The following is a 14377-nucleotide window of genomic DNA, read 5'->3' as shown; positions in this document are numbered from 1 at the left end:
AGGCTTATCGTCCCGTGGAAAGTCTGCATTTGCTTTCACCCCCCCAACAGCGTGGAGGCCGTCAAATTTAGCTTCGATATCTAGAAACATAAATAAAAGGTGGTGGAAGTGCTTGAAGTTGCCCAAATCCATCCAAATGCAGCTGCCATCAGAGTTTGGGTCCTCGAGTTCTGGTCCCGCTACTTTTGGCGGCACTGTCTCGCAAAAGCTTGATCTCGAATTAGAGGAGATTAAGCGCTATTCTCGTCATCTTATTCTGTCCCAGGTAGGAATGGAAGGTCAACGGACGTTAAAGGCCAGTTCTGTATTTTGCGTGGGCGCGGGCGGCTTAGGCTCTCCACTCCTGCTGTACCTTGCCGCCGCAGGAGTGGGCCGTCTGGGCATCGTTGACGACGACACTGTAGAACTTTCAAATCTGCAGCGGCAAGTCATACACGGACAGGGCACTCTGGGGGAAGCTAAGGTGCGCTCCGCGGAGCGCCGAATCAAGGATGTAAATCCCCACGTGCTGGTGGACGTGTACGAAGAGAAAATGACGGCGGAGAACACGCTTCGAATCCTGGCGCCCTATGACGTAGTGGTCGATGGGACGGACAATTTTCCGACAAGGTACTTGATCAATGATGCTTGTGTCATTCTCGGAAAGCCACTCGTGTACGGGGCGATTCTTCGCTTCGAAGGCCAAGCCTCTGTCTTCAACTACCGGGGGGGCCCGACCTATCGCGACCTTCTGCCCGAACCCCCCGCTCCAGGGGACGTGCCTTCCTGCGCAGAGGGAGGGGTGCTGGGTGTGCTGCCGGGTGTGATTGGTTGCATTCAAGCCACGGAAACGCTAAAGCTCCTAACGGGCATAGGGAAGCCTTTGTCAGGACGCATACTCATATACAATGCTCTGGACATGACCTTTCGCGAATGCGGCCTTCAACGGGATCCGAGTGCCCCTAAAATAACTTCTCTTATCGATTACGACTGCTTCTGTGGCGACCAAAAAGGGAACAAGCAGTCAGAGAAGGAAAACGCTTCAATGGCAGAAGCAACGGGAAATAGTGCCTTCCAGCGTATCTCAGTCAAAGAGGCTCGGCGCAGGTTGGAGGAGGATGGATGGGCGCCCTTCGTGCTTGATGTCCGATTGCCTCAAGAGGCGGAGATCTCAAAGCTTCCTTTTAGTGATTTGCTATGTCCACACCGGGAGGTGGAGAAAGTAGCGGCGCAGCTCCCACGGGAGCAAGACATTCTGGTGTACTGCAAAGTCGGTGGTCGCTCGGCTCAAGCGTGCGAGAAGCTGGCGGCGCTTGGATTCACAAATCTTGTCAATTTGGATGGAGGGGTTATTGCATGGGCTAAGGAGATAGATGCTCGCTTGCCAACATACTGAAACTAAAAACTGACAAAGAATAAGTAAAGACATGCATGGGTGGGCCGTGTGCCAAGATGATGGGATGCCAACGTGGTAGGAGCCGCATATATGAACAACTAGAAAAGAATCTTTCCTTTTTAGAAGTGACGTTTCTTAATACTGTAGTCTACCACGCTTTTTCCTTCACGTTCTTTACTTTATGCCGGTATTGGGGATGAATCAGAGACCGTGATGATTCAATCGCTTCTCGCTGCTTATTTTGCGGATGGTTTCTTCAACTTAGGTATGGCATTCTTATTGATGAACGAGGAAAAAATGGACAGCTTCTTGCCTCCCAAAGTAGGTTTAGACTGGCTGGATTCCATCACGGGCCCTGCTGGTTTAGTTAAGGGTGCCCCGGTGTGTGACAAGGGCGTTGGAGCTAGAAGCCTCGCATCCGTCGTCGGCTGGATTGCGACGTCGTACGTGGGTCCACGCGCCTCACCCTCTTTGTTCAGGTGGCTCTTTGTCAAGTCGGCTAGTGGTCTTGCATCTCTCGCTTCAAGTGCTTTAGTCGTCTCTTCCTTGTCGAAAGACGTTGAAGGGCTTAAAAGTCTATTCGGAGGTACAGGTGAAAGAATGCAGCTCTCCTCAGCTGACGCCTTGGGCGCATTGCTGATCTTTATTTCCACGCATGGTCTTTTAGAGTCGAGATTGAGATCCTCAGTCCCTTCGGCTTGGTCAGCAGGCTGCAACTCCAGCCTGCCACGCTTGGTCGTCGCGGGAGTCTTGTCGGTCTCACAAGCAGGGAAGCAACTAGGTGCTTCCAAAGCGCCCTCGCCCACCTCCCCTAGCAATGCAGTCGTCTGTTGAGCTCTTTCTTGTAGAGCGTTGTCCACTTTCGTAAGCGGTGGTGGCACATGGGGCAAGGGGAGGCGTTCCTCCACACCATTCACGTCCTCGATCCCTGTCGATGCCTCTTCCGATGTCTTTCCGGCGGGGGGTTCCATGTCCTGCCCATCACACAATACATCTTCGTTGCTTGCCTTATTCCTACGTCGCAATCTTGCTTGAGGAGTGGCAGTGCCTGGTCGGCTAGGTTTGGTCGCACCGGAGCGTTTCCTACCGCATCTCCGCCTGACAGGTGGATTCTCTTTCCCCTGGTCCTCGACAAGCTCATTCTCATCCGATTTCTGACCAGATTTCGCCAGCCCCGATTTTTTTGGGGCTCGCGCATAGTGTGAGGCAACCGGGGCCCCTTCCTGACGAAGTTTTCGAAGCTCTTCCTCAAGCTTTTTAATCTCACTCCCACGCGTAGACACCATGTCCTCAAGTCGCTTTACCTCTTCCTTGGCGCGTTTTTCAGCCTCGTCCAGTCGTTTCTCCACCTTTTTCTTCCCCTCCTCAAGGCGCTGAAGGGCCTTTCGCTGATCTGCCTCGTTCCTTGCCAAGCGGGTTATTTCGGTTTTGGATTCTTTCGAAGCCAGAGCTGCATCCTTTCCGATTTTCTCAGCATGTTTCTGCAGCTCCCCACGCTCTGCCTGAATTGCACTTTTTACTCTGTTTACACCGTCCTTCACGCGGCCCATCAATTCGAAAGACTTTATCGAGATTTTCCGCCCGAAAGCACACATGGTGCTATAGTCATGGAGGTAGGTGGAACGCGCGCCATAGGAGGTTGCCTCCTCGTATAACAATTTGATCTTCACGGACCGCTCCCTCTCGCATAAGCGGTCAAAAGCACAGACAGAGGCTGTGAGCTGACACCGTGCCTTCAGCTGTTCGCACTTAATACGATATACATCGCTGCGCGCTTTTCTATTTTCGACAATCAAGGGCGGGATTCGCTCCTTGGTGCATGTAAGGTCACGCGTCAGGCGGCTGACATTGACGCTGAGGCGCCGTCGCTCTCTCTGCACGTTGCACAGTTCGGCGCCTGATTCCTTGAGCGCTTGCTGTGCATCGCTCCAGGTCTCCATTAAGCGCTGTGAATTGGCTTTTTGCTTCGCCAGGCTATCGCGTAATCCGGCCAATTCAGCTTGAAGCTCCTTTTCGTGCAGCGAGAGGTTGGCTTTCGCCTCGGTCACGGCCGATTGCCCCGTCTTCGCTTCTTTTTTGGACGGTGCTCCGTGCAATTCAGGATTTATGGCCGCAGGATGCGCTGTGTGATGAGATTTTGCATCAATGTCTAATTTCTGAGCCTCAGACGTGACCATATTGCTCAGGGTAGCCTGACAGGCGTCGCTTTCTGCCTCTAGGTCCTGGGTGGCACTTCCAAGCGCTGAGGAGACAGCTTGATTAACACCAGGCACGCTGTTTGTGGTGGAAGCGCCCTTCTTTAAGCTGGATGTGAAAGTGCGAAAATCGAAAGCCAACTTGTTGGTCACCGGACGCGAGATTGCTTGACTTGGAATCTGCCCGCGCCCGAGGTACGTTTCGACTGGAAAAGGATCCTTCTCTCCCTCACACGCGACAGGAGGTATCCCGCCCCTCTTGATGGGAGCACTGTTCGACGTAGAGGCCGACGCCAGAAGCTTGGCTATGAGGGTCGTCGCCGAGCAAGCGCTCTCGGCAGGGCGGTTCGGAATGGGCGAGGGCGCAGATGTAGCAAGAGGCGGAAGAGAGGCCGGCGAATGCTTTTGGGAGTTGGTAAGGGAATGCGGAGGTGCGACAATTCCCGACACGTGGTCTAGCTTGCGCTCCGAGCCAGTGGCACAGAGCTCGGAGGCGTCCATGCCCCCCCCCTGGCACGGGTTTTGCTCTCCCGTGGGCTGTGCCGGGGGGCTCTGGCCCGAGATGCGCGACCGGGAGGAGGGAGCAGCACCCCCGGGGCTGTTCACAGTCTTGTCAAGAACCTTGTCCGTGCCAGACGCAAGCACTCTCTGCGACGCTTCCGCGATAGGGTCCGAGTCTGAGTAAGGCCAGTCAGGTGCTAATTGTGCATTTAGGGATCTTGCTCCTTTATCCTCCGCGGGAGGGGAGGACTTCTCGCCTTCATGTGCCGGGTCTATCAGCTCCAGATCAGTGGCGACAGGGGATGCTTCGTTGTCCCCCAGGCTGGGCGCGAGGCAAGGGCCCTCTTTGACGTCCTCACTGGAGGTCTCTATGGATACCAGGCATTTTGCCGATTTCTCGGCGCCCGTCTCGTGATCCAAGGTGGGCGCCATTGTTGCGGCCGGTGCCTCCGCACGCAAAATTATTTGAAACCCATTACGTGCCAAAGAACCATTATGAGTAGAGGACGTGGCCATCACGGCAGCCCCTACCTCCTTCGCTGCCAACTTATCCTCAGAAATAGAGCAAATATCTTCAGCTGGCCTCGCAACGGACAGCGCGGATACGGGGACTGAAGAGAAATCGCTGTGATCAACTTCGACGCATGGGGTCACGGACGGCGAACGCATGACTTTCGGCTGTTGCGATCGTGCTGGTAAAGGCGACCTCATGACTTTCGGCTGCTGCGGTCGTGCTAGTACAGGCGAGCGCATCACTTTTGGTTGTTGCGCTTGCGACGGTTTGGTTAATTTGTCATGGTGGGCTGTAGGCGCCGCCAGTGCAGATATTGCTTCCACAGGAGCATGGGCCTTCGGTTTTGGCGGAGGCGTGCGAGCCAACCTACGCAGACAAATTATCGTAAGCGTTGCGTCCACAATTATGCTTCGAGGCAGAATGAGCCCTCCAAATAAAACACGTACCTGCGTTGAGCTTTAAAGGGGTTGATGTCGTCCATGCCACAACACAAATAATCCGCCTGATATGGGGCGGAAAAGATGCATCCGTTGAAATTCCGTTCAATATCAGCCACTCTATCGGTTTGCTTATTTCTCCAAACATACACGCGCTTGCAGCCATAGAAGCACCGCATGTGGCACCGAATGCCAATGCCCTGAAGACCTCCTTAGGAGCTAAAGAGGGCGGGAGGGCCGGGCTGGGGCGTTGTGGTAGGGCCGCGGGTGCTTCCGTCCGGCCCATATCCATCCAAGCCGGAGCTTGCAGCGAAGCCAAGCATTTCGTTTCTGGGCGAGCCCGGGTCCATCTGACAGCAGGTGATCGATGCTCAACTCTAGCAGCCGGTGTTACATGCACATGGCCGGCGTCTTTCGCACCGTCTCTCATCTGCAGTCAATACAAATAGACAGTGTCATCGCATTTTTTGATGCCTCCCGACCAGAGGATACTTTATGTCAAGGAAGGACCCTAAATTTGCGAAAATTGGGGTCGGAAACAAACAAGTGAAACAGTAGCGAACTCATTCAGGTGGTGGAAATGCCGCGACGACCACATCGCTCAGCGGGACAACGCTTGCTGTCAATGACAACGCTCCTCCTCCTCAACAATGCTCTTTGTCCTCAAATATGCTGTGAAGCTTTTCAGCCAGGGCATTCAGCTGTAGTAACTCAGACTTCGACAACGACCCGAGGTTTCGGTGTGGCAACAGCCACGTTCCGTGTCAAGGTGCACGCGCATCATACAAATGCAGCAGAAGCAAGTCGGTTTCGTGATGTGAAGGAGCAACAGATCCAGAGGCTTCGCTTACGCAGTCCTTTTCTGTGTGTAAATATTAAGCCCGCATCCCGTCTGGAAGAGCTTCTCGCTGTAATTGAACTACGCGCCAAGGTTTTTGCCAATACCTTGGAGCCGCTCTCTGTAAAGTCTAGGCTGCGACGCATTAAGCATATCCTGGATCGGCGAGCCAAAGGCAGCTTAATCCTTATTGCTACGGCACGTGACCTCATGTCGCCATTTTCCGACGAGGTAATCATAGGATCTATCGAGTGCTCAACTCATGAATTTGATAATGGCGCTTCGCCTTTCCTGCGTGATTCTGCCGATGTCTGCAAATTATATGTCACGGAACTATGTGTAAGGGATGCCTTCCGCGGAAAAGGCGTGGCCACAGCTCTCCTCAAGGCTGTGGATGGTATTGCAGACAGTCTCGGTGCCGCTTACGTGTGTCTCTTTTGTGAACGCCTCAACCTGGCGGCATCGCGCTTGTATATCTCTTCAAACTATCATGAGGTCGGGCACAGTCCGTCGGTGAATAAGTTCGCTGGGGCGCTCGGTCTGCCTACAGCTGCAAAAGCATACGGATTTTTCTACAAACAGATCTCGCACCCCACTACGGACCATGCTGAAGCAGAGCTTTCCCGCGGCATCGCTGAGAAAGGCCCTGTACATTCCTGGGCATTGTCGATCCCATCCTTGAGTGCGCTGAGGCGACCACACAGTCACGCTTGTCAAATTGGGCCCCCCTCAAGTTTGTAAAAATGGGAAATTTCGCACAGGCAGTTGGCTTTTTTCGCCTCCTCTTGTTGTGTGTATACTGGCACGGTCACGTCACTCTATGCAGGCTTGAAATCAGTTGTTTTCCACTAACATTGATCACAGGCTTGCGAACAAGTTTGCTTGCATTGCTTTAACAGACAGTGTCAAAGTCGCAGGGAAAAGGAGTGCGTATACATTTAGAAAAAGGGGAACATCAGACAATTAGAATCCGTCTTGTATTTTACCTGAAGTCAAAAAAGTACTTTCGATATATTCATCTTAAAAAGCCATTTGTTTTAAGCCCATCAACTAAGCTCTTTGCTAAGGTAAACAAAGCTCATAATGCATCTATACAGAATATGTGCTCCCTTCACCCCCATGTGTGACTTCTTCCTACTTTCGAATCTGTAGATTATCGGTTGGTCTCCGGAGCTTTCCCTACCGCCTTGGGCACCTTCTTCTTCTGGGAGAGGTCTTGAATTGAGGCGGCGTCGTAATAATGCTGCGCCACTTCCAAGAGCCATTGAGGCTGAATCGGAGTGATAGAGCGCATGTACTCTTTTGACGTGAAGGCCAGCTCGTGATAGACCAGATGAGAATGTAGGACGCCTTCTCTTTGGTCCTTGGCCAGCACTGAGGATGGGTGGATGTACACAGTGTGGGCGTGCTTTAAGGTTTGATAGTCCTGAGAGCGCGTGAGCGAGGCGCAATTGAAGAAGAAACCCGCCGTGATGGCCTTCCGTATATCGTCGATATCTACAGAGGACACCGATTCAATCTCGACACGCTCGCACAGGCCCGTCAGCTGCTCTCGGATGTCGCGCGCCTTCTTCATGGAGCGAATTTGGACAAAATTCTCGTAGCACCACTGCGTGGAGAAGTTGCTCTCTTCCCATTGCTGGTAACACCGCAGTAAGGCCAGATGATCCCCTCCTCCCCCGCGGGCAAAGTTGAAGCGAGCATTGTCAGCGTGAACGGCACGGTCCTTTGGTCGGTAAAAGATTGAGTTTCCCACCGTTAGCATCGCCAGGATCGTGATCACGTCGTCGACGCATTTGTATTTCTCACTCGCCAGCAAGGCCTTTGAATGCATGGGCTCCAGAGGGAACTCGGCCATACGACGTCCCAACTTGGTCAGCTCGCCTCGCTCGTTGATCGCAGCCAATGCGTAAAGCTGCTGAAGTGCCTGCATGATGGCTTCTGTTGGGGGCTTGTCCATGAAATCGAACTGCAGAATGTTGTTGATGCCCAGCGACATGAGCATAAGCACCACGTTCCCCATATTGGTGCGCTGGATTTCTGGCACCGTGTCCTCGTCAAGCTCGTTCTGGAAGGCCCACATGGTGAAAAGCCGGAAGCACTTGCCGTTCTGCGTCCTGCCCGCCCTGCCCTTGCGTTGCTCGGCTGCCGCTCTTGACACGGGCGTGACGATGAGAGATTCCATCCCCGACCGCGGGTTGTAAGATTTTTGTTTGCAAAAACCAGTGTCCACCACGAAACAGATTCCGTCGATTGTCAAAGAGGTCTCGGCGATGTTTGTGGCCAGGACAACCTTACGGGCGTTCGGAGGGGCCTTCTCGAAAATTTTTGCCTGCTGCTCTGAAGGCAGCGTCGCATAGATGGGACAAATTATTAGCTCCTTGATGCGCGAGCCCAGACCTTTAGTGCGCTTGGTGAGTTCTTCTGCCGCCGTCTCGATCTCCTCCTGCCCTGTCAGGAAAACCAGTATGTCCCCAGGGACGGGCTGAGAGATGTGGATGTGCAGTACAGAAACCACAGCTGCATCCAGATAGTCGGCCTCGGGCGCCTTGGTGTAGTACACATCAACGCTGAAGATGCGGCCTGGGACCGTGAAGATGGCAGCCCCGTCAAAATAGTTCGAGAATCGCTCCGCGTTGAGCGTGGCCGAGGAGATGATCAGGCGCAGGTCCTCTCGGAAGCGAGCAATGTCTTTGCAGAGGCCTAGGAGGACGTCGGTGTGGAGCGTCCGCTCGTGGGCCTCGTCGATGATGACCACCGAGTACGAGGCCATGTCCGGCTCCGTCAAAAACTCGCGAAGCAGCATGCCGTCTGTCATGTACTTGATCACTGTCTTCTCCGAAGTGCAGTTCTCAAAGCGGATGGAGTAACCCACCTCCTGGCCGATCTTGGTCCCCATTTCCTGCGAAACTCGGGCCGCCACGCTCATGGCGGCCACGCGGCGAGGCTGAGTGCATGCGATCATGCCCGCCTGGGTGTAGCCCACCTCGTGCAAGTACTGCGGGATCTGCGTCGTCTTCCCCGAGCCTGTCTCGGCCGACAAGACCAGCACTTGATGGTCCTTGATGGCGGCCAGGATCTCTTCCCGGTACCGAAACACCGGCAGTCTCTTCCTTCCCGCCTGGAGCTTTTCAAATTCGGTCATAGGGGCGCGCGCCTGCGCCAGCCACTGCTCCTCGTCTTGGCCTTCGTCCTCCGATGACTCCTCAGTGCTACTCAACCTCTCCTGCTCGCCACCCTTCTCCTTTTTCTTCGTCCGCTGCTTCTTGGATTTCGCGAGTTTGTTGTTCAACAGTTGATCCGACACAAAATCGATCTGATTTTCAAACATAAATTCCTCCAATTCAGCTTCCTCCGCCGTCAAATCCTTCTGGGCCGCGCCCTTATCCTTGGCGCCCGGCCGAAAGGAGGCCACGCTCACCTGCTGCTCCTCCCAGAGCTCCTGCTCCGTCTTGTACTGCTCCTCCTCCTGGTAGCGGGCCGTCAAGGCTGCGTCCCGCTTGGATGTGTCCAGCTTCCCGTCGGCGGTCTCGTAGGCTTCGGGCATGCGGTAGCCCCGGTGCTCCCTTTCGAACCTGTCTTTTTCCTTGGCCATCTCCAACACCTTCCGCTTCACTTCGCGGCGTTGCTTTTCCTCGGCCGTGATCTCTACATCCCCGAAGAGGAACTCTTCTTCTCGAAGCTCCTTCTCGATTAACGCTAGCTCCTTCTCCTCCCGCTTCTTCAAGTACTCTCGCCGCGACACTTTACGCGCCTCGTCCAGATACTCCTCCCCCTCTTTTGACACGGCTCCTGTCGTGGCAAGTTCCTTGATCTGCTCTGCCGACAGGCCTCCCCCCGATGCTTTCTGTTGCGTCTTCATGTCCTCTTTCTCGAGCATACGCTGGACGAACGCGTCTCGTTCCCGGATGTCTTCATCCAACTCTTCTTGTTTTCTTTCGTCTTCGCCCTTTTCTTTTGCGTCCATAACCGCGCCAGAAGTGACCTCGCGCACGCGCTTTCGCACCAGTGAGATGTCCTCCTCCTCGTCTTCCTCGATCTCAGCTGTCTTCTTGCGCGCCTGCCTCTCCTTCTTTTCCCGTTTCTCCTTCTTCTCCTCCTTCCTTCGCTTCCCTCCGTTAGTCCCATTACCATCACCAGTGCCACTGATCGCTCGCTTATAGTCCTCGTCGTCACTTTCAACCAGGGAGTATCGCTGGCTCTGGCGGATGAGCTCGGCGTTGGTAAGCCGCCTCTCTCCTACAGATGCCGCAGCTCTACCTCCCACACCCCCGGCATTTCGAGCCACCCCCTTGCCAACCTTTCCACCTTGAGACCTCATACGTTGGAAAAGCGCCTCGGCGAAAGGACGGGTCCTCGGACCCTCCTCAATTCCGCTGCCTATCAGCTGGACGTGTAGAGCAGCCGCAGAAGGGGCCCGCTTAGCCAGGGAGAGAATAAATTGGCTGAGCGTTTTGTCGCTGTAACCCACCACATCATGCAATTCCGTACAAAGCCACTCTTCGACGTCCATACCCAGGGTGATTCTTCGCGCTTTGTGGGTGCAAATAAAGGGAAAGTTGGATGAGATGGCTAGTACGTGACAAGAAGTTTGACCCTGTTCGCCCAGTATGAAAGCCCTGAAACGCGCTACCGCATATCACAAGTACTTGAAGTACTTATTATTGACCACTCATGCGAAATTGCTCTAGTGCTTCAGCAATCCCGGCATTGTCTGCCCACGCGGGGCAGACTAGTGCAGCGCGCAGTACCGACCTCCTCCTTCATGAACAAGGAGATGCACCGTCCTCTAAAGGCCAACAAGCCACGTGCATCTCAATGGCCTCATCCACACGGTCTCTCCCATACTTCTCGCGCGTCTCACTCTGAAAATGGTCCGCCATGGTCGAGTGCGGGGCCCGCTGCGATGCCCAAAGCCATGGCCACGGCCTCGACCTCGCCAGCCCTCGCTCCCGTTCGGGTACACTCCTGTTTCCTGCCCGGCCGCGGGCCATTGTTTACTATGAACACGCTGGGCATGGTTCTACGAATTGGATGACGGATCACGTTCACGTAGTAAAAGTCGTTAAATGTCATTCCTCGCGTTTCTTCTTTTTTAAGATTTAACTTTGATTACACTTATCAGGTACTTGGTGAGAGCGACATATTTTTCCTCAAGCAGCATTGGAAGGCCATAATCCCCATACATGAAAAGCAATGAGCTCATCGCCTGTAGTCATTCCGTTCTTTCTGAAGGGAACGAGGCCATACCCTGCGAAACGCGTAGTCCCGTGGACATAATAACTCCCAACGCGTCAAGGACCTCCCAGCTCAACACCCCCGAGCAACGCCTGCGAGACGAACACAACAGCGACGAAGGAACGACTATGATTGATTTGACTGGCAACAGTCCAGGTGTCGTGGATATCTCGGTGCATTCTCCTCCATCAGCCATCGAAGCGACAGAGGATGTGAGAACGGCAGGCGGATGGAGTTGTGATTCAGGAGAAGTCTCCGACCGCACTGACGTGCATGGGGAGGGGGTAGTGCGGGAAGGACACGCTCAAGAGGGTAGATGCCACACCAACACGCATGGGCCTATGGGTAGTACGGGACATGGAGTGGACCCTGCCGAAAGAGGGGGAGAGAAAGGAGACCCTGGCGAGGACGACAGCGTCCAGGTCCAGTGCCCCGTGTGCACATTTAACAACCCCCCGAGCATGGACCTGTGCCAGATGTGTGTGCATCCCTTGACAATAGGCCTAGCAGGGCGTGTGCTGCATGTCCAGCACGGCCGAGTAGGTGGTGGTGGGAGGGGGAGAGAGAGCGGTTGCGGGGGGCGGGGGATGAGGACCTGCCTGCCTTGTGGACCTGTCCCCTCTGCACGTTCTGCGGCAACCGGCGTGGCAACTGGGTGTGCCAGGCGTGTGAGATGGGGCGTCCTCGGCGCCAGGACATGCTAGACGCCGAGAGCGAGGAGGGCTACTTGATGGTGTCGGAGGGTACGGTCCGAGGGAGAGCGGGCAGGCCGGGCCCCCGGGGCCGCAGTCCAGCCCGGGCGGGAGGGAGGGTCGCCGATACCTCCATGCAGACGTTGGAGGATGTGGTGAGAGGGGCGCTCCTGGGGTCTGGGGTGGCGGGAGTAGGGTCAGCTGTGGCCGGCGGCTCTCGCTCGGAGCACAGACGCCGCGCTTTCATCGGGGGCGTGGTGGGAGGGCTGGGGGCGGGGCTGTTGGGGGGGTACATGCGGCGGATGAGGGAGGAGGGGGACGCCATAGACTCCATGTCGTACGACGACTTGCTTTCCCTGTTTGGGCCTGGGCACGAGCCGATCAAAGCGACTGCTGCGACCGTCTGCGCCCTCCCAGAGATCACCGTCCAGGCCGCAGACGTGGCGCGGATGCGGCGCGAAAGCATCAATGACACCCACGGCTGCAGCATCTGCATGGAAGACTTTGCTGAGGGGGACGTGACTCGGCGCCTGCCTTGCCTGCACATGTATCACAAGGAATGCATCGACCGCTGGCTCCTCCAGTGCAACGCCACCTGTCCCATTTGCAAGGCTCCCTGCGGCTAGCAGGAGCGATCTTGATTGAGAGCACAGCCCGTGAAAGCCAAAGCAAATTGTAAAATGTATACGAAGTCGAATGCAAACGCAAGTCTTTTCTTTCCTAGGCTTCCTCTGACGCTCTTCTTCAGCTCTACCTTCGCACCTCAGGTGTGGCGGGCAGCCGCTGCCTGCAGGCAAACATCTCCTCCGCGCGCCCGGCCGCGCACAGGATCAACCGGCCATCCGTCGAGTGGGTCGGGACGGGTAACGCCCCTGCCAGCGACATGCGTCTCTCCAGGAGTCTCAGTTTGTCGTCTAGATAGCCCCCCAGTCGCCCGTAGCCCTCCTTGCGCCGCTCGTGAACAAGGTGCCGTAGGAGCGGCGTGTGGCAAGGCTGATACTGACGCCCGTCCTGCTCATGCTGGTCGAGGGGTGAGGCTAAGGGAGGCAGCAGGAAACCCAAACACTTGGCCACGGCGTCCCCGCCCGGTCGCTCCACTGACGGTTCAGGTCTGTGTGCTGAGCACCACACAGTGACCAGCGGCGACCGCTGTACATCGTGCAGTAGGAGCGATGCTTGGGCCGCGTTGAACGCACAAGCCGCATGGGCGGAAAAAGAGCATCTGAACACCGCAGAGTCAGGGTCGTGGTGGCAGCACCGGACAAGCAGTCCCACGGAGGAATCGCATATACCGCAAGATAGCGCGTCGGCAGCTTGCCAGCGTGAAGCCATAGTTTCCTCCTGGGCCTTCAAGTTGCGATATGTCGCCACTATATCACGCGACACTACTGCCACCTGAGCATTAGTGCCTGCCACGAAACGCACCAGGCGTGGCTGTTGATTCCAACCTGCTAGCGCGCAAACCTTGTGCACGAAGAGCGGCTCTGCCAAAGGATTTGGCAAGGAGGTAGAAATTGATGCGAAGGCATTTGCTTTATCACTAGGCCTTATGCAGGCCGCTACTTCAAAGGTGCTGCCACAATCGTTGTCTTCGTCCTCGCTCCCGTCCCTTACGTAGTCCTCATCGGAGTACTGTCCTTCCCCACGGTCAACTATCCATATCCTCAAAAGACCGCCGCCTTTTTGATGACAAAGCTCACACATTGGAGCGATTCTTTTGTCCGTGTTTGATATATCCCGGGCAATGGCGCAGAAGTCGCAGAAGAAATCACCTTCGGGCACCCTAGGCAATCCGTAGCATTGCTGATGGAAACCCAAGTCGCACGCATCACAGTACACAATTTCGTTGGTAGACTGGAACTCTCCTTGGAAGCAGATGACACAACAATCCTCTTTTTTTGCACGATCTCCCATCGGCCCCATTGCTCCGCTTCTTGTCGGTTGCGTCGAGTTCTCGACACATTGATTCGACGCGCCGAAATTCTGGCTTTGTAGGTCGCCTTTATCGTCGGTAAGAGGCCCAGATCCAGCTTCTTGGTCAGTGCTTTGGTTAATGGTTAACATCTACTCTATTGGTATCACTCAAACCGTTTCACTTCGCTTCGATTCTTTAAGGGGTTCAAAAGAGTGTGAAAAGGTTGCAGTGAGGATATGGGGAGGTTAAAATCGTTCGTATCATTCGTATGTATGTTTTTTAGGTTCCATGAGGCATAAGGCCTTTTTCTCCAATGCTCCATCACTGAGGGAAAATAAGATAGAAGGGACAAAAATTGGCATATCTAAATCCTGTCTACGCCACTTACATGCCAGTCTTCGTCATCAACAAATTAGTACAGCTGTCTTCACCCTAGCTTTCATGTGAAAATTTGAGTGAAGAAATTTGAGCTTGTACCGACCACCATCTCTTGGTTCAATGCATCTGGTCATAGGATCTTCACAGCGGTGCCAAGCCCTGTAAAATCATGAAAGCGGGGAATTGTCGGCATAGATAACATCGATCCTCCCCGGGTCGGAGAGAGGCGAGTGGCGCCGGACCGCTCATCCTCGCCCAGGTCGAGCCCTCCGCTTGCCTCGCCCGCCTTCGATG

General features: G+C 54.9%; 8 protein-coding genes across 8 annotated transcripts; 3 read left to right on the top strand and 5 right to left on the bottom strand.

Annotated features, from left to right (window-relative positions):
• Window positions 1-203: 203 nt before the first annotated feature.
• MOCS3 (adenylyltransferase and sulfurtransferase) lies at window positions 204-770 on the top strand (the record flags this gene model as incomplete). The annotated part of the gene is made up of 1 exon (XM_005856223.1): window positions 204-770. A coding segment is annotated over one exon (567 nt), but the record flags the coding sequence as incomplete, so codon positions are not given.
• NGA_2065600 (uba thif-type nad fad binding protein) lies at window positions 749-1433 on the top strand (the record flags this gene model as incomplete). The annotated part of the gene is made up of 1 exon (XM_005856225.1): window positions 749-1433. A coding segment is annotated over one exon (627 nt), but the record flags the coding sequence as incomplete, so codon positions are not given.
• A 4407-nt stretch (window positions 1434-5840) lies between these two features.
• On the top strand, window positions 5841-6617 carry NGA_2034900 (gnat family; the record flags this gene model as incomplete). Its single annotated transcript, XM_005856222.1, has 1 exon — window positions 5841-6617. A coding segment is annotated over one exon (761 nt), but the record flags the coding sequence as incomplete, so codon positions are not given.
• An 88-nt stretch (window positions 6618-6705) lies between these two features.
• On the bottom strand, window positions 6706-7929 carry NGA_2019700 (pre-mrna-splicing factor atp-dependent rna helicase dhx16; the record flags this gene model as incomplete). The annotated part of the gene is made up of 1 exon (XM_005856220.1): window positions 6706-7929. A coding segment is annotated over one exon (916 nt), but the record flags the coding sequence as incomplete, so codon positions are not given.
• Window positions 7914-9665, bottom strand: NGA_2020400 (deah (asp-glu-ala-his) box polypeptide 16; the record flags this gene model as incomplete). Its single annotated transcript, XM_005856221.1, has 1 exon — window positions 7914-9665. A coding segment is annotated over one exon (1752 nt), but the record flags the coding sequence as incomplete, so codon positions are not given.
• Window positions 9648-10399, bottom strand: NGA_2095400 (atp-dependent rna; the record flags this gene model as incomplete). The annotated part of the gene is made up of 1 exon (XM_005856232.1): window positions 9648-10399. A coding segment is annotated over one exon (752 nt), but the record flags the coding sequence as incomplete, so codon positions are not given.
• A 1666-nt stretch (window positions 10400-12065) lies between these two features.
• Window positions 12066-12481, bottom strand: NGA_2090600 (uncharacterized protein; the record flags this gene model as incomplete). Its single annotated transcript, XM_005856230.1, has 1 exon — window positions 12066-12481. A coding segment is annotated over one exon (416 nt), but the record flags the coding sequence as incomplete, so codon positions are not given.
• A 12-nt stretch (window positions 12482-12493) lies between these two features.
• Window positions 12494-14246, bottom strand: NGA_2081200 (phd zinc finger-containing protein). The gene is made up of 2 exons (XM_005856228.1): window positions 14094-14246; window positions 12494-13898 (listed from the first exon to the last, which is right to left on the bottom strand). Exon 2 carries the CDS (start codon window positions 13852-13854, stop codon window positions 12541-12543), a length of 1314 nt encoding a protein of 437 aa, XP_005856290.1. The 5' UTR covers window positions 13855-13898; window positions 14094-14246; the 3' UTR covers window positions 12494-12540.
• Window positions 14247-14377: the final 131 nt, after the last annotated feature.

Source organism: Nannochloropsis gaditana (assembly GCF_000240725.1).
Source record: "Nannochloropsis gaditana CCMP526 unplaced genomic scaffold scaffold018, whole genome shotgun sequence".
NCBI classification, from domain to species: Eukaryota; class Eustigmatophyceae; order Eustigmatales; family Monodopsidaceae; genus Microchloropsis; species Microchloropsis gaditana.
Note: the sequence above shows the minus strand (reverse complement) of the source record. Positions and strands in the feature narration are given on the sequence as shown.

What these genes read in the sequence shown, in the direction of transcription:
- NGA_2081200 (XM_005856228.1), bottom strand. Translation starts at nt 13,854, where the DNA reads ATGTTAACCATTAACCAAAGCACTGACCAAGAAGCTGGATCTGGGCCT.